The following is a 24,465-nucleotide window of genomic DNA, read 5'->3' on the forward strand; positions in this document are numbered from 1 at the left end:
AGACAGTGAGGTCATCCAACCATCTCATCCTCTATTGTCCCCTTCTCCTCCTACCTTCAATCTTTCCCAGCATCAAGGTCTTTTCCAGTGAGTCAGTTCTTTTCATCAGGTGCCCAAAGTATTGGAGTTTCAGTGTCAGGATCGGTCCTTTCAATGAATATTCAGGACTGATTTCCTTTTGGACTGACTGGTTGGATCTCCTTGCAGTCCAAGGGACTCTCAAGAGTTTCCTCCAACACCACAGTTCAAAGGCATCAATTCTTTGGTCCTCAGCTTTCTTTATGGTCCATTTACAGCTTTCTTAGTATCTATTGAAACTATCATCCAAAAATAATGCAGAATGATCCCATCAGAAATTTGTCTGCATTTTCTTTGCATGAAAATCATGGGCAACCACTGTTATATTTTTGCTCACTGTCATGATCTAAATCAGAACCCCTCCACCATCTGCTCAGGAAACAATAGGCTTGCCCCGAGATGGGAGGTGGTGGGTCAAGTCGAGCACGTGTGTATTATGTGTTCAAGTAAGATCAAGGGTCTAGCCAAATACAAAGTGACATTCCCCCCACCCCCAATTTTTTAGCAATGAAAGAATCCAATAACAGTGATAAAGACAAGAGGAAGGATCCCTCAGGGGTCAGGGCACTCAGTGGATCTCAATAAAATATCTAGCAAGGCTGAACAAAGCAGGTTTCATAGCAGCCACCACCTGGAGATTTCTCGCTTGAGAAACGAGGATGATATTTGTTGTTGACTCACAGGACGTTTCTTAGCAGTTTGGAAAGAAAGCACCATAGTCAGTCTTCACCGTCCCTATCCTTGGAATAGTATAGGGATCCACCATCCCTTGGTCTTGGAAAAAGAAAAATCCAGTTTGCTAATTCCTGATATTTAAACTTGAAAGCATTTCCATAAGACACTGAAGACTTTTTAGACATGTCCTTGCCCCAGGCCTGAGCTGTGTGAGGTTCCAGGGAAAAGGAATGGAACTTTTGGTGGGCTGCCCTAGTGACAGGGTCTTCTGAGGGCCCGCAGGGCACCTTGGGGCGGCCCATCGCCATCCCCCCGGTTTCCCGGAAGTACCCCCCCCCCCCCCGACCTGGTCCTGCCGAGACTTGGAGCCAGGACGGGCGGCAGGGCCACTTTAAGGGCGGGCCGGGGGCGGGCGCCCCGCCGCTGGGGGCCCAGAGCCATTGGCGCGGGGCAGGCGGCTGACGAGGCAGGCTGGCTGCCAAGCTCCTCCCGCGGTGAGGCTGCTCCAGGACTCGCACGTGCGCAACGGGCCATGGCGGCCTCAATTACCGGCCCGGAGTTCGGCCAAACCCCAGGGCAGGTAAGAGGCTTAGGAGGAAGGGGAGGCAGCTGCGTTTATAACGGCGCGCCGGCAGGCGTGGGGCCCGTCGGGCGGTACAGCCCCGCTGGGTGCAGGCGAGCTCGTCGCGGGGACGGCCCGGGGGCCTTTGCGGGGCGCGAGCCAGTCCAGGACGCCTCCCTGGCAACCCGGCCGGCTCCTGCCCACCTCGAGGTCGAGGACGCGCTCGGTCACCTCAGGAGCGGAGGCCCGAGGAGGGAAGGGGACCAGGCCGTGTGGTCGTCACAGAGTCACCCCCTCGAGCTCTCGACGCTCGCCCATCACACTCATTTTCGGGGCCGCGGACCACCGGTGGGGCGACCCAAGGGCGAGACGTCTTGGGCTAGTGACCAGATAAAACGAGAAAGGCAGTTTTTATGTTTTCGCCTGAATCCTGTATACAAAAGTTGATTCCACACGTTTCAGTTTGGATATGGAGACTTTTAGTCACCATCTTGAATACGGGAAAGTTTATCTTCAGGTCTCTAGTCTGCACAAGTCGGGTGCCTTCTTTTTTCTTTCACTTTGCTCACTGGCGGGGTGTCCGGAGTGTCCTTGCACGCCCCCGACCCCCAAACCGGCTGACGCCTGTCGAGACCGTTGCCATTGGTGGGAAAAGACGGCTGCCCTCTTCCAACATCCTCCCACCATCCTCCCACCCTATTCACAAACCTGCCCCTACCCCGGCCTCGGTGGGGCCGGGGGCGCACCTTATTTACCATATCCTCGGCAGAAATGCAGAATCATTTTTGTGACTCATTTTCGATAGTAATGAAAGGCGATTAGCAGCCCACCAGGAAGGAAGCATAAGCTAAACCCCACCCCACCCTAGGAAGCAAGGCTATCTGGCGTTGACTCTTCTATTTCACGTCTTGATAAATGTGAGAGGGAAACCTGGGCGGTGTCGAGTTTTGTACCCTTGAGAGTGTTCTGCATACTCCAGTCTCTTCACTCCTTGAGAACAAGCTTTCTGAACCGAATTACTACCACTTGGAAGTGGACCGTGTTTAAGAGGTTTTCATAACTTTTTCAAAATGGAAGCACCTATCGGGCTTCCCTCATAGTCTAGTCGGTAAAGAATCTGCCTGCGATGCAGAAGACTGGCGTTCGATTCTTGGGTCGGGAAGATCCTCTGGAGAAGGAAATGGCAACCCATTCCAGTATTCTTGTCTCGCAGGCTACAGTCCATGGGGTTGCAAAGAGTCGGATACGACTTAGCAACTAAAGAGAGATTTAAACTCAGGAAAAACAGTATTTTGGGGGTGTGTGATTCGGCAGAGCTGCACACAATGGAATTCTGAATAAAATATCTGATGCCCAAGTAGTTAGTACATAGATAATTGTGGCTTTCCAACCTTAAGAGACCCCGAAGCCCCAACTGCACCCTTTGAGCAGCTTGCTCATTTCTCCAGCTGCTGCTGCTGCTAAGTCGCTTCAGTCGTGTCCGACTCTGTGCGACCCCATAGACGGCAGCCCACTATCTGTCCCTGGGATTCTCCTGGCAAGAACACTGGAGTGGGTTGCCATTTCCTTCTCCAATGCATGAAAGTGAAAAGTGAAAGTGAAATCGCTCAGTCGTGCCCGACTCTTAGCGACCCCATGGATTGCAGCCTCCCAGGCTACTCCGTCCATGGGATTTTCCAGGCGAGAGTACTGGAGTGGGTTGCCATTGCCTTCTCCGATTTCTCCAGCTAGAGCTGCTTAAAGCCCTGACTTCTGGGGAAACTGGTGGCCAGCAAGCGCCATAGTCAGGGCATGAGCCCGCCCAGCTCCTGCTGATTGTCAGCGCTGCTCCCAGTGATAAGAGTGACATAAATAACAGCTCACTAAAATGCAGGAGCCATTTGCTTTAAGCACTTCAGCACCTGCTGTTACTAATTAAGGGTTTAGCCTGCCACAGATTGCAAATGGAAATCCAGTGTTTTAAAAATGGCAGAGACTGGCGTGCCCTGCCTGTTACCCTGATCTCAGTAATCAGAATGGATGAAGAGCGTGGGTGATGATGGTGCGGCATTGTAAAAAACTGCCCACACTTAAGGGAGCTACACCAAGGTGTTTATCCCTGAGTGCTGGAATTAAATGCTTTTTATTTTCTCTTTGAATTTTCCAACCTCCCACAATGAATATGTATTGCTTTTGTTAAAGGAGTGCAGTAAACAATTCAGATAGGAAAAAAAAAAAAATTCCACCGAATGAAGCCCAGCATCAGTTCAGGTTGTAATGCTCACAGGTGAAAATCTTAGAGGTACTAAAGGCAGTTTTCCAGAGCTGAATATACGAGAACGTTTTATTCATTTTCCTTTTATTCTTATCAGTGGATTCTTCTCATCACCTGTGCTCATATTACACCATCAACAAGATATTTTTAACTGTATAAATATTCAAATTTAAGTTGATTAGAAGCTCTTCAGTTAATATGAGTTACTTGGGGACAATGGGGCAGTATTCTGATCTGATTTAGGAACGTGCTGATTTTGTAGGGCAGAGATGGAAGCTTTTGGCAGGAGGTTCTTCTCAGTACGGGTTTATTTCCTGCCCCTCTGTCTCCTGTTACAAGTTACAGAAGGGCCCATGAGGGGTACTTTGCTTCCTCATCTCTTTCAGAATCTCTGTCTACCTCTCCTCAGTTTTGCCCCAGTACATGGGTTCTGCCCATCAAACCTCGCTCTTGACTTTTCTCCACAAGACTAGCTGAGGAATTCTAGATAACTTAGAACTGAGCCTTTGAGCAGGATATTGCAGTGAGAAGCATTAGAGCTAACCAAGAAAGGGTTCACGTTAGTAACTGATAAATATTGTTCAAAACTTAACTTGCATTACCTGTGGCTTAAGTAATGAAGACAGCAGTTTGGTTTAGGGCTATTTTCACTGCCTGATGTAGACACATTTTCCTTCTAAATCTGCTCTCCCCTTCCCATCTCCTTGATTTGATGAGTTCCATGTGCTCAAATTTGGTGTTACTTGGGATCATAGGGCAGTACTACCACCTGCAGGGCATTGTACAAACATTTCTCCTTAACAACAATCCTGTGATTTAAGTATTATTACCCTCCCGGCCAGATGAGGACTGCATAGGTATATTACTCAGAGATGCTAGTTAGTGACTGAACAAGGCAATGAATGCTGTTATACCTACTATGAAAGCCTTTGCTGCAAACTATCAAGATATTAAAAAAAAACTGTTGTATATTAACACATATATATGAAATCTGGGAAAATAGTACTGATGAACCTATTTGCAGGGCTGGAATAGAGATGCGGTCACAGAGAACCCATTTGTGGACACATTGAGGGAAGTAGAACATGGATGAATTGAGAGAGTATCACTGACTTGTTTACACTATCAGGTGTGAAATAGCTAGCTAGTGGGAAGCTGCTGTACAGCACAGGGCGCTGAGCTCAGTGCTCCAGTGGGGTGGGGTGGGGGGTGGGAGGGAGGACCGCAAGGCAGGGGATATATGTGTGCAGACAGCTGACTCACGTTGTTGTACAGTAGAAACTAACACAACATTGTAAAGCAGTTATACTCTAATTTTTTTTTAAAGGATCAGTAACAGCTTTAGTAGAACTGATCTTCCACTATTTGCCCTGTGTTGCAAGGATTGAAAGCCATTCTTTCTTAATAGCGAAAAGAAAGAAAAAAGATTCCTAGGATGTAAGAGAGCTGGTCTGTCTGTTCACCTTGAATTCCCAGCACAGCATCTGCCCTGGAGTAGGGACTCAGGAAATACCAATGGTGAGAATACTTGGACATCAGCTATATTTAAGCAAATACAATAAAAGTGGCAGGAGGTCTTAAAGGAGAAAAGAAACTTTAGTACTAGAAAGGTCTGCAAGTGGACATCCTAGTTGATATGTGTTTTTTAGTATAATTAATAGCGCCCCCTTTGTTCTCATGAGTGTCAGTTTGGAAGGTAAATTAAATGGTCACCCCATATGTAGCAGGCACGTTACTTTTGGACATTCGTAGGTTGCTTCAGTTAACCTAGTTAATTGAAAAACGATAATCTAGTTACTCATTTTAGGACCCCTTGTTAATGATTGTTCCACTGCTTGGCATTTGGTTCACAAGGGATTGTAATGGTGTAAAAGAAACCCTGTGTCCCAGTGGAGATTCACAAATACTCTTCACTCAAAAGCATCATGGTGGCTTAGAGTCCCACTTCCTCCAAGTATTAATGGAAATGAAGAATGTTGACAAAATTAAAAGGAAACACTCTAAAAGGGTCCTGATACTCTCTACTGTAGAAATTCCAGATTTCAGAATTCACTTAAAAGTGTTAATACTGTCTTCTTAGAATGTAGGAGGACATGAAGCTGGTGACATGAGTTGATATTAGGCTATGAAAGGCCTAATATCAAATAATAATATTGAATTGTTACTCTGTTTAAAATAGAGTGGTGCAGGAGAGTGGGATTGGCTCATGATGATCAATTAAGCACACCTATCGACATTCCGGCCTCCCCAGTCTACCTGGCAAGAGTTGCTTAACAGTGTGCTGATACCTTTAGCAAGTAAATATTGAAAAGACAAAAAAAAGCAGAGGTGGTATTCTAAATTAGAAGTCCATGGAGACATATATTCAGTTCATTTCAGTTCAGTCGCTCAGTAGTGTCTGACTCTTTGTGACCCCATGAACTGCAGCATGGCAGTCTTCCCTGTCCATCACCAACTCCCAGAGCTTGCTTAAACTCATGTCCGTCAAGTCGGTGACGCCATCCAACCGTCTCGACCTCTGTTGTCCCATTCTCTTCCAGCCTGCAGTCTTTCCCAACATCAGGGTATTTTCCAAGGAGTCAGTTCTTTGTATCAGGTGGCCAAAGGATTGGAACTTTACCTTCAGCATCAGTCCTTCCAATGAATATTCAGGACTGATTTCCTTTAGGATTGACTGGTTCGATCTCCTTGAAGTCCAAGGGACTCTCAAGAGTCTTCTCCAACACCACAGTTTAAAAGCATCAATTCTTCAGCACTCTGCTTTCTTTATAGTTCAACTCTCACATCCATACATGACTACTGGAAAAACCATAGCTTTGACGAGATGGACCTTTGTCAGCAAAGTAATGTCTCTGCTTTTTAATAAGCTGTCTAGATTGGTCATAACTTTTCTTCCAAGGAGCAAGCATCTTTTAATTTCATGGCTGCAATCACCATATGCAGTGATTTCGGAGCCCCCCCCCCCACAAAAAAAAAAGTCTGTCACTGTTTCCACTGTTTCCCTATCTATTTGCCATGGAGTGATGGGGCTGGATGCCATGATCTTAGTTTTCTGAATGTTGAGTTTTAAGTCAACTTTTTCACTTTATTTCACTTTCGTCAAGACGCTCTTTAGTTCTTTGTTTTCTGCCATAAGTGTGGTGTCATCTGCATATCTGAGGTTATTGATATTTCTCCCGGCAATCTTGATCCAGTTTGTGCTTCATGCAGCCTGGCATTTCTCATGATGTACCCTGCATATACGTTAAATAAGCAGAGTGACAGTATGCATCCTTGACGTACTCCTTTCCTGATTTGGAACCAGTCTGTTGTTCCATGTCCAGTTCTAACTGTTGCTTCTTAACTGTTGCTTCTTGACCTGCATGCAGATTTCTCAGGAGGCAGGTCAGGTGGTCTGGTATTCCCATCTCTTGAAGAGTTTTCCACATTTTGTTGTGATCTACACAAAGGTGTAGTCAATAAAGCAGAGGTATACCTTTTTTTTGTATTCTCTTGCTTTTTTGATGATCTAACGGATGTTGGCAATTTGATCTCTGGTTCCTCTGGCTTTTCTAAATCCAGCTTGAACATCTGGAAGTTCACAGTTCATGTACTGTTAAAGCCTGGCTTGGAGAATTTTGACCCAAGCTTGCCCGTGAGTGTCCAGGAGTCTCTGGTGGAAGCGTGGGAGGGTGCTGGCCTGCTGCAGGGTTGGGGGCACTGAGTATATAGCACTGCCTGCATGGGACCTTTCGAAAGAGGTCGCCATTATCTTCATTACCTCCACCATAGTTTGGCCTCAGGTCAAATAACACAGGAGACCCAGTTTCGATCCCCGGGTTGGGAAGATCCCCTGGAGAAGGAAATGGCAACCCCACTCCAGTATCCTTGCCTGGAAAATCCCATGGAGCTTGGTGGGCTACAGTCCATGGGGTCTCAAAGAGACAAGACTGAGTGACTTCACTTCTTCACTTCAAATAACTGGGAGGGAACACAGACCCACCCTTCAGCTGAAAATTGGATTAAAGATTTACTGTGGGTGGCCCCACCCATCAGAACAAGACCCAGTTTCCCCCTCGGTCAGTCTTTCCCATCAAGAAGCTTCCATAAGCCTCTTATCCTTCTCCATCAGAGGGCAGACACACTGAAAACCACAATCACAGAAAACTAACCAATCTGATCACATGGACCACAGCCTTGTCTAACTCAGTGAAACTATGAGCCATGCAATGTAGGGCCACCCAAGATGGATGGGTCATGGTGGAGAGTTCTGACAAAACGTGGTCCACTGGAGAAGGGAATGGCAAACCACTTCAGTATTCTTGCCTTGAGAACCCCATGAGCAATATGAAAAGGCAAAAGATATGACACTGAAAAATGAAGTCCTCAGGTCAGTAGGTGCCCAATATGCTATTGGAGATCAGTGGAGAACTCCAGAAAGAATGAAGAGATGGAACCAAAGCAAAAACAACACCCAGTTATAGATGTGACTGGTGATGGAAGTAAAGTCCAATGCTGTGAAGAACAGTATTGCATAGGGAACCTGGAATGTAAGGTACATGAAGTGAAGTGAAGTGAAGTCACTCAGTCATGTCTGACTCTTTGCGGCCCCATGGACTATAGCTTATCAGGCTCCTCTGTCTATGGGATTTTCCAGGCAAGAATACTGGAGTAGGTTGCCATTTCCTTCTCCAGGGATCTTCCCTACCCAGGGATCGAACCTGGGTCTCCCACATTGTAGGTGGACGCTTTGCCATCTGAGCCACCAGGACAGGTAAGATACATGAATCAAGGCTAATTGAAAGTGGTCGAACAGGAGATGGCAAGAGTGAATGTTGACATTTTGGAATCAGTGAACTAAAATGGACTGGAATAGATGAATTTAACTCAGATGAGCATTATATCTACTACTGTGGGCAAGAATCCCTTAGAAGAAATGGAGTAGCCCTCATAGTCAACAAGAGAGTCCAAAATGCAGTACTTGGATACAATCTCAAAAATGACAGAATGATCTCTGTTCATTTCCAAGGCAAACCATTCAATATCGCAGTAATAATGCTGAATAAGCTGAAGTTGGACGGTTCTATGAAGACCTACAAGACCTTCTAGAACTAACACCCAAAAAGGATGTCCTTTTCATTGTGGGGTACTGGAATGCAAAAGTAGGAAGTCAAGAAATACCTGGAGTAACGGGCAAATTTGGCCTTAGAGTACAGAATGAAGCAGGGAAAAGGCTAACAGAGTTTTGCCAAGAGAACTCACTGGTCATAGCAAACACCCTCTTCCAACAACACAAGAGAAGACTCTACACATGGACATCACCAGATGGTCAATACCAAAATCAGATTGATTATATTCTTTGCACCCAAAGATGGAGAAGCTCTATATAGTCAGCAAAAACAAGACTGGGAGCTGACTGTGGCTCAGACCTATATTAATAACAACCAAATGCAGTGCTTTGTCTTTAATGGGATCTTGATTTGAAGAGGATCTGAACATTAAAAAAAAAATCTGCAGGAAAGCTTGAAATTTAGAAAGCAGATGGAATCAAATTGCTACTAAAACAAAAGTAGAAAAAAACCCCACACCTTAAAAGACATGGAGAAGAGAAATAAAGCCCAGGTAAAACAATTCTAGTGACAGTCCAGGCCGAATGTTTGCAGAAAGGAACATGAAATGGGTCCAAGGGCACTTCCCTGCTGAAGAATTAGCTGTCTGCAGAACCCTGGGCCAACTGGGACCCTGGAGTTCTTTACTCGGGACTCTCCCCCTTCATTCCTACAACAGCCAGAACATGGGGCTTACAAGCCAAGAGCCAAACCCAGGCACTGCTTTTTCTAAAGAAAATGAACTCTTATCTGAGTCATGGGCTCCTGGTATTGGTAGTTTCCAGATGTCTACAGCTGACAAGAATGGAAGGAAAGCCAGCTCTCTCTACCCTGGAGGGGAAAAAAAAACCAAAGTGCTTGCTTTTTAGAGTAAAGCCCACCTTTATTTAGACAAATAGCCAGTCCCAGTCTCGTTGCTGTCCAGCCTTTCTTCCACCATCCCTCCCACTCACATCAAACCCACAGTCGGTGGTTCCTTTAAAAGAAATAGTAACTGGGGAAGCAGAGCACCCCACCTTCAGAGAAAACTGCTCACATTGTTTCAACTGAGTCCTTGATTCATATTTATGTTTGGATAACCAAGAATGGCAGACAGCTGTTCCAGGTATAGGTGATAAAGGTGGTAAGAAAAACTTTTAAAATTTATAATTTGTATCTTTAGAGGGGATATCATATCCTAAAAATTTCAGACTATGATCAATTATCAAAGGAAAAAAACATTAGAAATGAGCAATTCACATTAAATCTGGTAAAAATCTTTAGAATAGGACTAAAGCTTGAGCTACTAATATGAACAATAAACTTAAGTCTCTCAGAAGCTGAGACATGAAAGATCAATTTAGGATGCCCAGCATCTAACAGACTGTTCCTAAGGACAGACACAGCAGGAGAAAATGACCAAAGAAATAGAAGGAACTTTCTAGAGCTGAAGATCCATTGAGTGCCAAGGGAGCTGAGTAAGGCCCATACCCAGACACATCCTAGAAAACGATCAGAGTCCACAGCATGAGAAGAAAGCACTAAAAGGAAAACAAGGCAGCCTTTTCTTTTCATTAGCGACTCTGGATGCAAGAAAGCAATGACCCAGTATCTTCAGAGTTCAGAGATAAAGAGATTCTAACTTGTTAGAGTATTTTGATTAGAAAACTAGCATTGAATTGTGAGCCCTAATGCCACCAAAGAACATAAATAAGAAGTTTTAACTCTTAACTTTGTAGGAGCAACAGGAGGGAAAAGGAAAATTTGCTCAGCCTAACAGAAAGCTTGGGGAAAGAGAAACAAAATTATAGTGAATGGAAAACCTGAGATAACAAATGAATAAGACCATTTCATGTTAAGTTATAAATGTTTCACAGTTAATTAAAGTCAATTAATTACATTATTTGATTACCTTAATTAATGTTCATTAACTAGTGCCATTAATGAAATTACTTATTAAAAACTTAGTAATTATATATAAAAAACAAATCTGATGGAAAAAACAAAAATTCAAATATATGTTACTTGCAAAATTCATACAAAATCAAAATGGTAAGGAAAGCCTCAAAATAAGGGGTGCAAAAAACTAACTGCTGAATATCAGAAAAAAATAAAATTTCAGGTGAAAAGCATTAAAAAATAGATATATTTTATATATAGTTTATTCTTAATATAGTTAGCAATATATGATAGTTATATGTTAATACATACTGAATAAACATAGACCACTATATAGTATATATGAAGTATTACAGTTATGTATTTGTATGAATATATGAAATTATTAGGAACTTTTATGTACCTAATCCATAGTTATACACAGAGTCCATAGTTACACACAGAGTCTATAGTTAGAGAAATCGATGAATTGACAAACCATATTTAGAGAGGGACAATTTATACATCTGCTTCATAAACTGAAAAATCAAGTAGACCTAAAGTAAATGAGACAGCAATGAACAAGTTTAATCTGAAAGCTATGTAAAGACTATATGCCCAACGGAAATATGCAGTTTTTTTCAAGTATCCATGTAACATTGCTGCTGCTGCTGCTATCCATGTAACATTAAGCATCGTATATTAAGTCACAGAGAAAATACCAACCAGTTCTAAAAAGAAGTCATGTTGGGTACATCCACTGATGACAATGCACTGAAACAAGAAATGAGTCAATAGCCCCCAAAATTAAAAAAAGAAAAAAACCACTAACCACCTGACAATAACTTCGTTATATAGGTGTTTAAAACAACACTTATTTTACTAGTAAGCAGTAAGGAACAAGAAAGGCAGTCTAAAACTTAACTTTATAAAGTGACTTCAAGCCGAGATTTCACAGACAAGTTTTACCCAAACTTTAAAGTGATAATTTCTTCTTTTATAAAATATTCAAGACCATGGAATAATTTTGAAGCTTTCTATTTCTTCAAGGCTGGCATAACCTTGATACCCAAGCCAGATAAGTCAGTACCATAAAACAAAATTATATCCAGTTTTACTTATGAACATAGATGCAAAAATCTAAAATAAAATAAAGGAATCTGTTTGTATTAAGCATAGGTTTATCCCAGTAATTCAATGATGACTTGACATTAGGAAATCTATTAATGTAATTCACTGATGGATGACAGGAGGAAAAAATACAATCATGTTGATACTGAAAAAGCTGTTGATAAATTTTAACACCCATTTCCGATTTAAAATTCTTAGCCTCCAAATAGAGAACTATTTAACTTGGCAAAGGGTATTGACCTTCAGTAGTGGTAAAAACATTTGAAATATTCCCATTATAGAAAGTCAGGAACAAGACAAGCATGCTCAGTTCACTCCTGCTATTTACTGTTGTTTTGAATGTCCTGTGTGTGAGTGTTAAGTCGCTTTAGTTGTGTCCAACTCTTTGCAATCCTATGGACTGGAGCAATCTTGGCTCCTCTGTCCATGGGATTCTCCAGGCAAGAATACTGGAGTGGGTTGCCATGCCCTCCAGGGGATCTTCCCATTCCAGGGATCAAACCCACATCTTTTATGTCGCCTGCATTGGCAGGCAGGTTCTTTACCACTGCCGCCTGGAAAGCCACCTGGAAAGCCCTTTAAATGTCCTAGCCATGTTTTAAGATCAATAAGTAAAAGACATAAATTCTGGAGACAGGGATAAAGATGTCATTTTTAAAGACTATATGATAACCTATCAAAGAAATCAAAGAATCAGCTAAAAAATATTGGAACTAAATGGAGAGTACCTTTAAGTACTTGAAGCAAATTCCTTATACAGAAATTGATAGTGCTTCTCTCTGTCAGGATAATCAATCAGGAAGTATAGTGAGAAAATATATCTCTTTTACATTGATTCTGAAATCTTGAAAAATCTAGGAATCAATGTGTGAAGACACTTGAAAAATCTATGTGAAGATAACTAGAAAACTGAAGCTCCAATATTTTGACCATCTGATGTGATGAGCCGACTCATTGGAAAAGACCCTGATGCAGGAAGAGACTGAATCCAGGAGAAGACTGTCCTAGAAGATGAGATGGTTAGATGGCATCACCGACTCAACGAACATGAGTTTGAGCAAACTGAGAGATGGTGAAGGACCGGAAATCTTGGCATGCTGTAGTCCATGGGGTTGCAGAGTCAGACATGACTTAGCCACTGAGCAATAACAGCAAGAAAAATGAACAACATAAGACCGGCTTTGTCTGAGTCATACTTCCTAAATAGGGAGATGTAATACCATAATGATAGTCCCTAATTAATCTTAAAAATAAATGCCAACCTTAATCAAAATTTTAACAGGAATCCTTATGGGACTTGACAAGCTGATGATAAAATTCTGTAGGAAGAAACATTGTGAGAAAATATCTAAGGACAAAATAGAAAAATAGTAGAGAGGCAACCATATGCTCTAGCAAATATAAAACATAAAGAGCTAGTAATTAGTGTGCTATTAACCAGGAATAGGCAAATAGATCAATGCATCAGAATGAAGTCCCCCCAAATTTACATACATACATACTTATATAATACATATATATGGCATTTGAACTATTAAGAGAAGTTTAGCTTATTCATTAATGCTATTCTTTGACATTTTAACTGGGTTGTATTTAATGTCTGTATAGAATAAAGTACAGAAATGAAAGGTGAAGATGGAAATTCTATTTTTTCTAACTAAATGTGCTTGAAAATATCCCCAAATGAAAATAAAGAACATTTTTTATTCCTAATCTTGGAATTTGAGTAGCATATATATTCCATTCAAAGAAAGGATTTGGTTTGAGTATTTCTTAGAATTGGGGGATTTAAATCTTTCTCTGTTCTTTGACACGTGTGTTTCATCAAAATCAATGATACATTCCAATTAAACTGTTTTAAATGAAAAAAAAATCATATTTTCTCAACAGCAAGACTGCAAAGGCCATGCTATTTGCTAAACTATCTTTCTGGAACCTTTGATGAAGTATTAATTTTCTATCTAAAAACATTTTGTTTTCTACTAATAACTTTAATTTAGATGTCCTCTAAATAGTAATCATTTAAAATAAGCATATAAACTTGTATAAACAAGCAAGAAAGTAGTATTAAGAGAGAAACAAACTTTAAAATTGCTAAGCAGCTAATAAATGCTTTCATCCAGGACATTCAACATCTTCAAGTAAAAATTTTGTGGCGAGTTCTTTCTCAAATATGAAACTTGTACATTGTAATCACTCTGTTAAATAAAAGCACATTTTGTACATATATACATGTATATACATATGTATATATCTATGCGTGCACATGCACACACACACACATATATATACACACACATACACACATAAATCATGTGGGAGAGGCACCAGCCTGGTTCTCTCATTAATAAACAGGTTTTCCAGCAGGGTGGACAATTGGAGAACTGGACCAAAAGAATCTTAATAGGATGAGAAAGAGACTTGTAGGACAACCACAGTAGAATGGTATTTGCAAGCAAAACTTGTAAAAATAGCATGACTTTCAAATCTGTTCGATACCTAGGTTCTAAGGACATAAGATGAATAGCTTCTGCCCTTGATGTATGCTTATAGTTGGCCATTCAGTCCAGCTGAATAGTCAGTCATTGGCTGTTTGTAACCTTTATTTATTTTCTCATACATGGTGACTTGTTCTCTATGCCTAGACATTGTATGTCTGCTTTTTTTCCTTCTCTTTCAGGCAAATATAGACCTCTTATTAGTGGGCGATGTCACAGTTCATTACCTGGCTGATACTGTACAGAAATTATTTTCAAATATAGCAAAAGTCACCATCATCATTAGTGATGTGAAGAAGGCAGCAGCACTTGTGGATGACTGCACATTTGACATGGTTTTCCTGAAGCTGACTTCTCCACCAACTGCTGAGGAGCTGGAAGTGGTCAAGTTAATTAGGTAAAATCTTGACTCTATATCTTTAGAATAGTTTTTATTAAAACTTGCTTCTATAAAAATCCTTAGAAGATGATACTATTCTACTTTAATTTTTAAGGTGAGAGAGATTTTCAAGGGCAAAATCTCTATTATGCCTTTGTTTTTACGGCCAGTTTGGCATACTATTATAAGAATTGTCATTTTAACTTCAAAAGTAATAGGTGAGGGTATAAGAATTAATTGGTCATAAAAATTTATTTGGTATACAATGCTTCCCTTAATTTGATAGGCACTCCTTTTTAATGACGATGTCATTAGCATGGCGTATCTTTTCAGAGTCCATGAATTGTTATAGCAGATACTAAAGCAGATGACCACCCTGGGTCATGATGGCTGTGGGCTGAAGGTGTCTCTTTCAAGAAGTGTCCTGGTGTGAAAGAGCCATGAGGCTCTCTGTATCCACTGAGTCCAAGTCAGTACCGATTCCGTTACTCTTGTTTCATCCAGCAGATCCATAGATGTTCTTCTGTTTGACCCACTTCTATCTGGAGTCTAGAGGTGAAGAGTTAGGTTCTTCCTTGCCTGATTACATATGATTTTGAGTCATTTAGGATGTTTTTAAATAGGGTTAGGTGAGATTGAATGTGTTTCCCTTCTGTGAGAAGACTCAATGAAGAGTAATTGCAAATAAGATTGATATATGTTTAGGGACTTCTCATCATTACAGGAGAGGTCTTTCTAGACCAAAGAAGAAAGTTCAGAGCAATACTGTAATCCCAGAATGAAAAGGGGCAAGAATATTACATTAGGAGAAAAGAAAGATGGGACTGGGAAAAAGCCAGAGCCACTGGTTACTTGTTAAAGACAAGACAGAAGACAGACCCTGCTCCTGGGGTCTTGGAACTTTTGGTCTTATGAATTTCGTTGGCTTTCTACTCAGAATATGAGCTAAACAAACCAGGCAAATTACCTCAAATAGGATTTCACTTCCAAAACATAGTGTGTACAATCTTCTTTCTGAAGATATGCCTATTTTACTAATACATCTTTTCAAAAAGGCTCCTAAACATAGAGTACCTCTCATTGAAGGTGCATAGTAATATCTGACTTATATAGCATTTTAAGGAATTTACAACAGCTTTATGATGGCAGGGCTTCATCCTTCCTACTCAGCAGATTAGAAACCTGAGGCTGAAGTGACTTTCGTGAGACCACATGGCTTGTGTTCTCACAACTCAGACCAGAATTCTTTATTCTTCCCTTCCCGTTCTTTCTTCTAAAAGTCTGTAATGATCTGGCTGTTTACACCTCTGAGATCCTGTAAATGCCAAACTTACTCTAAACTAAACATATTCTGGAAGAGCAGTGGACCAGCTGGGTGGCTGACCTCGCTTCATTCCAGGGGCCAGAGTCTAGCCGTGCTCCTCCAAAGGTGGTAAAGGCCTCATGTATGCACATAATTGAGGCTACATTTTGAACAGGATAAGATTAAAGTTACGTTGAAGAACAGGCTTTGCATCTAGTCACAGTTGTTAAAAGCTTCAGGGACAGAGGAGAGAGCCTCTGTGTGATCCTTCCCTCTGTGGATTCTTTCTCTGCTCTGAATAGCATAGCTTAAGATGTGTTAGCAGAGAGAAGAAGGCAGATAAAGGAACTATATATACAGACTATTTTGCTGTAAAATCATTTTTTTTGAAAAAAAAAAAAAAAGATAATTTGTCAAGTACACTTGAATTTGGTTTTCTCTCTTCTTTTTGGTCTCATTATGTTATTCTCAATATTCAGTTTAGGTATTGACTAATACTAGGTATTCCATATTTTGCTCTAGGTATGGGTGTGTGAGCATACCTCAGAAGGACCATGAGTCCTAACTTTTGTGTTCCTCTTTGAAAAAGGGACAAAGCCTTCTTTATGGAAGCTTTGTGTTTCCTGATACTGACCTCAGCAGCTGGAAATGTCTCTGAAATTCCCTTTCTTGTCCTCAGAACTGTTATGACTTTATGACTTATTTATACCCTTATGGACCATGTTTATATTTTGAGGCTATACATTTTCTTAGGATAATGAGTCTCATGAACATCTTGCCCCATTTATAAGGCATTAAATCTTTATCTTTCCTAGAACACTTTATCTCATGAGTTTTGGGCTAATGTTAAATGACTAAGCCAAGATAAAGGGTTTCAGCTTAGCTTTTATATGCTGTATTTTGGATTTTTCCCCTTAGAGCTTTGTTGTTGTTCTGTTATATCTCAAAATCTGGATAGGTTCAGGAAAATATAGAAGTATTTACCTTACTCATCTCTCTTTGGGCACTTACGTGCCCTGCCAGTAAGTAAAGAACTGGTCCATGTGTATTTTCAGTGTCAGAGCACATGATCACAAATGTATGTATATCTACAATACATATCAATGTCTATTGAAAATAAGAATGAATGTACTCTGTTAGCTATATAAACTTCTTTTAGGATAAAATGCAAGCCAGCTCATTAAAAAGATTTTAAAATTTATTCTTACAGAAGAACTGTGGTTTTGGCCTGGGACTAATCATGAAACAGTTTTAAATATTCATAAAAATAATAGTACTTTATACCCTGACATCCTCAAGAATGATGGCACGTCTCGATTATAGGTTGACATTCCTAGTTGAGTTCAGTTAAGTCAGTCATGTCCGACTCTTTGCAACCCCATGGACTGCAGCACGCCAGTCTTCCCTGTCCATCACCAACTCCTGGACCTTGCTCAAATGAATGTTCGTTGAGTCGGTGATGCCATCCAACCATCTCATCCTCTGTCATCCCCTTCTCCTGCCTTCAATCTTTCCCAGCATCAGGGTCTTTTCCCATGAGTCGGCTCTTCACATCAGGTGGCCAAAGTATGAGAGCTTCAGCTTTAGCATCAGTCCTTCCAGTGAATGTTCAGGGCTGATTTCCTTTAGGATGGACTGGTTGGATCTCCTTGCAGTCCAAGGGACTCTCAAGAGTCTTCTCTAACACCACAGTTCAAAAGCATCAATTCCTTGGTGCTCAGCTTTCTTTATAGTCCAACTCTCACATCTGTACATGTCTACTGGAAAAACCATAGCTTTGACTAGACAGACCTTTGTTGGCAAAGTAATGTCTCTGCTTTTTAATATACTGTCTAGGTTGGTCATAGCTTTTCTTCCAAGGAGCAAGCATCTTTTACTTTCATGGCTGCAGTCACCATCTGCAGTGATTTTGGAATCCCCCCAAAATAAAGTCTGTCACTGTTTCCCTATCTATTTGCCATGAAGTGATGGGACTGGATGCCACAATCTTAGTTTTCTGAATGTTGAGTTTTAAGTCAACTTATTCACTCTCCTCTTTCATTAAGAGGCTCCTTAATTATTCTTTTTGATCTTGATGTCATTTCATGAATACATTCTTATTGAGGCAGATGAACTCAGATACCACCCAGTGGTAAAGTATTTTAAGATGATCTCAAGATTCATATTCTTGGTTCCAGAATTTCAGGAGTGTTTGACCCTTGGCACAGGTCACTTCTCAAAACTGAGCCAAATTCAGAAGGCAGACACTTGGTAATTCAGATGCATCCAGACACTCTGTCTTACAAAGGCCAGGGCAGAACATCAGTGTATGTTGCAGACTCATCCACTGTGCTTGCGTCCTGTTTGGCGTTGTGATATTCCAGTCCATGAACTCTCTGAGGTCCTTCAAACTCTTGTGATTCTTGTGAGCTCAGAGCAGTACAGCAATAGGGAGGGAACACAAAATGTGCTTCCATCTGCTCAGTCAGCAAATCAAGTTTGATTCTGTTTCATTTTTTCCCATATAGATCCAGTTGTCTGATCAGTTAACTTATTACTTCATTTAAGAAACCCAATCTCGTGAGCCACAGGTTGTCCTGTTATGTTCCCAAATTCCAGGACATCCTTGACTTGTCAGTGCTGCTCAGAAAATCCGATTAGCCAGTCTGCATGACCTGAATTCTTGACAGTAAACACTGTAACAACAAAACATCTAAGTAGTTTTTCTAAAAGCATTATTCATAAACATAAAGTCATGGAATAAAAATTTAAAAAAAAACCACATTATCCTATAAGAACTGGGGAACATTCTAGATGTTTATTGTTTCTAGCATCACGTCATCTGGTGAACCTGACTTAGGGTTGTAGCAGAAATTCTTCTGACAAAAAGCACACTGTGAGCAGGGAACACCAGCCTTCACTATTGGAAAGAAATCATTGCATTTTATCGCAGGAGCCCTATTAGTAGCAAGTAAACTCACAGTTTTCATATTTATAGAAAAACTCTTAATTTTCTCACGAAAATGCTTGTTGTTTTAATTAATTAATAAAGGATATTACTTGTTACAAAGACCAAACTACACCATGCCAGGTTAATTTGATTGCATTGGGCCCACAGGCAGCATCATGGAAACAGTTCTCAGAGAGGCTGCTCCTCAAAAATGACACTGGCTTTTGTCTTTTGTAATCCTTGTGCTATAAAGGAAGTGCATTTTAAAATGTCCCCTGGCTTCATATGGACTTAAAAGAACCTTTTGTTTCTCCTATTAGATGATAGATTTCAGAGGCCAGCTGGGCTTTCCTGAGGTTCTTCGATCATCAGAGTGTACAACTCAGCTCAAAACACCTTCGTATGATCTTTTTATTTTTTTGTTCCAGCTACCAGGGACTGGACTTGGAGATGGGGACCAGGCTGGGGTGGGCACTGCTTCAGGGTGAGCTTATAGCAGCCTCCAGTTGCAGAGGTTGCTGGAGATGGACGTGTAGGGATGGACACTAGAACATCAACAGCCAGTCTTGTGTACGGAGGAAGCATCATGTCATTTCAGCAGTGTATGTGGTGAAACCAGGGGAAATAAAGTATCCCCAGCAAGCTGCAGATGTTTAAAATCTCAGGAGACCTCAACTGAGAAGTGTTCGTAAGGTCTCAGAACCTGCAATTTGGCTTTGGCAAGTGAAAGAAGTGCTATCAGTTGAGGTGGAGGAAGGAGATTTTTGTTGTATTTTGGTGTTGCTTAGTTTTGCATTAAAGAACATTCATTTAGTGGAAAGAGGTCCTTTTTTGGTGACCCTGGATACTAGAAACTCTTTCAGCTTATTGATTTGTACAGAATGTGATTGAGAAGCTGATCTATGGACCAGAGTGTTGGATTCTGGGAACTCTATTGATTGCTGGAGTTCCTGTACAATTAGGGCTTCACCGGCAGGGGAAGTGTTTGGGTTGGTAATTGATTCTGTTCTCTTGACAAATCCAGGAATTCCAACTCCGTTTGTAAAGCTTGAAATTCATCAGGGTATAAAAATCCATATATCCAAATCTGACCTGTTTTCTAGTCAGTAAAATCAATTGAAAAGTAGAAACAGGATTATTTCTAAAAGGAGAGAATCTGCTTTTTAAAACTTCTCTAATTCTAGAATATTTTAACTTACCATGATGTATTTTTTCATGGACCTGGAAAGTATTTTTTATTTCAAAAGTTGGCCTAAACTACCCACTAAGTTTCTATCTGTTCAGTCCGTTTGTGCCTCCCACCTCATCCTGTTAGCCATACCCCTGGTATACTCTACACTTTTTCATCACTTACAAAATAGATATGAAAAACTTACATCATGGCAGGGGTTATTCTCTCCTCCTCACCCCCACTGTACACACTGCTCCCCACTGTCCACACCGTGCCCCCGCCATCCACACCGTGCCCCTGCCGTCCACACCGCTCCCCGCCGTCCACAGCACACCGTGTGCTAACGGGCCTTTCTTAGTGTCACGTCAGTCTGTGGTCAAATTCTACCTTCCCTCCCACACTTGCCTGTTTTGACAGTAGAACAACTTCCTGAGCTTTTCATTTCCTCATAGAAACCATATTAAGTTTCCTCTCTTCTTTCCTCTCTTCTCTTTCAGCCCACATTCTCTTTCAGAATTCATAGCAAAGAGTCAACCCTGAATAGATCTCAGTAGCGTGATTGTCACATTTTAGCAATATCCTACTTGTTTGACATAATTGACTTAGTAAATATTCTGAATCATTTAAAGAAAGTTCTTAGTATGTCTCAATAATTTTTTCTCTGTCAACTCTTGCCTGGATAGCTTACACTGTGGTCTCTCAGATGTTTTCTGTGCCACCTTCTGTCAGTTCACCCCATTGTAGGCAGAGTGGTCTCCCAAAAATGCAAAGATAATCATGTTACTCCCAAGCTTAACAGTTTCCATTGTCCATCTTATTTTACTTTTTGCTCATTTTAATGAAATACTGTATCTTTAACTTGGCCTAAAAGGCCTATTATAATCAGATTCCAGCCCTGCCTCCCTGTCTAGTCTTGTCTTAAGTGTTTGTCCTTCAGAAGCTCTGTATTAGAGCCATCCTGGACTTCTTTTACTTTCTGGAATTCACTTGCTCGTTGCACTCCCAGGCCTGCGCATCTGCTGTTCCCTTTCCAGAATGCACTTTGCTGCTTGTCTGCTTCCCACTCTCCCGCAGCCCCTGCCTTTCATATGGTTGCTCCTAGCCAGCTGGGGTATCCCTGCCTGAAGCTGCAGAGCAGGTTGGTGCCCAGGCCGTGCTCCCCTCAGACCTCACGGCTTTCCTTTGCAGCACTGGGCACAGAGTCGCCACTGAATTACTCAGCTACAGGCATTTGCTCAGTGTCTGTCCTCCCCAAAAAAGTGTTGACTCCACAAGGACAGGGACTGGTCTTTCTGTCTGTTCATGGTATACCCCAGAGCCAGCGCAGAATTTGGCACACAGTAGGTTCCCAGTATGTATGGCTTAGATCTATATTCTATGTGTAATGTAATTTGGAATGTAGAATAGAGTATGTTTACTTTCAAATGCAGATATAAGATGACCAAATATTATTCATTGGGGGTTCTTCCAGGTCTTGTTTTAAGGAATAAATAATAACCATATATATGGCCATATACTAATAAATGATGCTTTACATATTTGAGAATAGTTTGTCTTCAACAGTTTTAGCTGTTCTCTTTAAAGTCAGGTTCACAGTATTATTCTCCATGGGAAATCATTTTCTTTTAGCTAATATCAATGCTCAGTATCCACCAAAATATCAGAATTCCACCTTACTGAATTCCTAAGTATAGTTAACAATAATGCCACAATTTTTAAAAAAAAATCATGTTGGAAATCTTCAAGTGTATTAGAGAGAATAGTACAATGAACTTCCAAGTGCCCATAGTATTAATAGTTATCAATATACAGCCAATCTTGTTTCATACCTACCCTCTCCTACACCTCCTTCTCCAGCCTCCCATCCCTGCTCACTGGTAGGTTATTTTAAAGGCAAGGTGGATAATTTTAAAGCAAATCTAAGACATCATTTCCTTTTATCCATAAGAACTTGAATAAGTACCTGTCTAAGATAAGGGATCTTTAAAAAGCAGTACCAATAATCACACCTAAAAAATTAATAACGGTTCCTTAGTATTGTCAAAAAGCCAGCTGGTGTTCAAATTTCTCTTGTTTATCTTATGATTTCTTTTTTAAACTGTAAGTTTTATACAAATGGAGATTCAATTTTCCTTTCCTTTTGATTTTTTTCTTTTTATCTTCTCTCTATGTGTTTTATAAAGGGGCCATTTGTCTTATAAATTTCCCACATTCTGATTTCATCCCCATAGCATCTTAAAAATATTCCTCTTTTTTTTCAAATGTCTTGTAAACTTGTAGTTAGATCAAGAATCTGGATAAGGTTTTGGCTTTTTTTTTTTTTTTTTGTAAGTGAGAATAAAAGTGGTCCATGTTACATTCTACCTAGTACATGAGTGGTATTTTCAAATACCTGAGCCGTATTCCCCAAACTATCCAGATTATCAAAAACAAAAGTCAGCAAAACTGCCACAGTGCAGAGTAGCCTAAGTAGCCTGATCACTAAATGTAGTGTAGGATGCTGGATAGGATCCTGGCATAGGAAAAATAAGTACATTAGGAAAAACTAAGGAAATTGGAATAAAGAATGAGCTTAAATTAATAATAATGTATCGATGTTGGCTCATTAATTATAAGAAATTTGCTAAACTAATGTAAGCTGTTTGCAGTATGGAAAATTGGGTTTAGGGTATACGGAAAATCTGTTTTCATATTTTTTTCTGTAAATGTAAAATTATTCTAAAGTTAAAGGTTTATTTTTAAAAAGTCACCTCTCTCTCACTTACCCCTTGCCCAGTTTTAAACAGCCTGGCATTAGTGGTTGCTATAGAAATGAATTGTAAAAAGACTATTCTTATTAACAGAGTGAACTCTTGCTCAGAGAAGCCAGGGTTTTGACTAATGACTCAGAATTTGGATTTTCTTGCCCATTAAAAGGAAACAGAGAGGCTAAAGCATCTATTGTATATAAAACTTTAAACAGAGCAAGCATGAGTTTCAGAATATCCCCTTCCCTTGTATTTTTCGAATAATCTGTAATTCTACTGCCCACCTCAGCCACACACTGCAGAGCCCTCTTCATACAATTGCATGAAATCAAAATGCAACATCTTGTAAACTGAAAAAAAAAATCCTTCTTATCACTAGGGCTTCCCTGGTGGCTGAGGGGTAAGAATCCAACTGCAGTACAGGAGATGCAGGAGACTCGGGTTTGATCCCTGGGTCAGAGAGATCCCTTGGAGAAGAAAATGGCAACCCACTCCAGTATTCTTGCCTGGAAGATCCCATGGACAGAGGAGCTTGGCGAGCTATAGCCCATGGGATAGCAAAGAGTCAAACATGACTTTGCAACTGAACAACAGCAGTCTTTTCCCTCACTGATTTAAGATGCTGCTGTCAGTAAATTTCCATGTTAACATCACCATTTTAAATTCTGATGAAATAAAGAAAATCACCCTAGTGTAGTTACTTCCTAATAAGCTAAATGTATGAATCCCAAGTTTTTTAATGTTGATTTTGCTTCATTTTAAACTTCTTTTTTCCCTTTCAGATTTGGTGAGGAAAAAAATACACATTTGCTGTTTGTTTTTATAATCCCTGAGAATTTTAAAGGTATGTGCCTGTTGGGTATATTATTTGTTTTTCCTCCAAGTAGAAATCATAAGGTCAATATTTAATACAAAGATTCTTAGGTTGTGTTTCAGGGCACGGAGCTGATATTGCTTTAACCGAACCACTAACAATGGAAAAAATGAGTGTTGTGTTGAAATACTGGAAAACATATTTCTCACGTACTGGTGAGTGGAAAACAAGTTTCCAAAGGTTTGAAAACTTGTAATTAAAATTCTATGAGAACTGTTTTTATACATTTGGTTTTCCACTGATACCTTTTAAATGTTGACAAGTAACTGCATTCTCTACAGTATAAGGACCTATAATCCTTGTTTATCATAGTCTGAAGAAAACAACACACAAGAGACAACACTATACATGGGCATCACAGATGGTCAACACCAAAATTAGATTGATTATATCCTTTGCAGCTGAAGATGGAGAAGCTTTATACAGTCAGCAAAAACAAGACCAGGAGCTGACTGTGGCTCAGATCATGAACTCTTATTGCAAAGTTCAGACTTAAATTGAAGAAAGTAGGGAAAACTACTAGACCATTTAGGTATGACCCAAATCAAATCCATTAAGATTATACAGTGGAAGTGACAAATAGATTCAAGGGATTAGATCTGATAAACAGAGTGCCTGAAGAACTACTGATGGAGGTTGGTAACATTGTACAGGAGGCAGTGATCAAGATCATCCCTAAGAAAAAGAAATGCAAAAAGGCAAAATGGTTGTCTGAAGAGGTCTTACAAAAAGCTGAAAAAAGAAGAGAAGTGAAACGAAAAGGAGAAAAGGAAAGATACACCCATCTGAATGCAGAGTTCCAAAGAATAGCAAGGAGAGATAAGAAAGCCTTCCTAAGTGATCAATGCGAAGAAATAGAGGAAAACAATAGAATGAGAAAGACTAGAGATCTCTTCAAGAAAATTAGAGATACCAAGGGA

The 24,465-nt window shown here is 40.5% G+C and overlaps 1 protein-coding gene across 2 annotated transcripts in view; it reads left to right on the top strand.

Moving 5' to 3' along the window:
- The first annotated feature begins 1,260 nt into the window (after window positions 1-1,260).
- SOHLH2 (spermatogenesis and oogenesis specific basic helix-loop-helix 2) overlaps window positions 1,261-24,465 on the top strand; it is a 39,574-nt gene continuing 16,369 nt past the window's right edge. For both annotated transcript variants that reach the window (XM_060394447.1, XM_042255147.2), the window contains exons 1-4: window positions 1,261-1,333; window positions 14,325-14,539; window positions 23,454-23,515; window positions 23,596-23,700. In XM_060394447.1, coding sequence (XP_060250430.1) covers window positions 1,286-1,333; window positions 14,325-14,539; window positions 23,454-23,515; window positions 23,596-23,700 — 430 coding nt within the window. In that variant the 5' untranslated portion in view covers window positions 1,261-1,285. The remainder of the gene's footprint in view (window positions 1,334-14,324; window positions 14,540-23,453; window positions 23,516-23,595; window positions 23,701-24,465) is intronic.

Source organism: Ovis aries, chromosome 10 (assembly GCF_016772045.2).
Source record: "Ovis aries strain OAR_USU_Benz2616 breed Rambouillet chromosome 10, ARS-UI_Ramb_v3.0, whole genome shotgun sequence".
Taxonomy (NCBI): domain Eukaryota; kingdom Metazoa; phylum Chordata; class Mammalia; order Artiodactyla; family Bovidae; genus Ovis; species Ovis aries.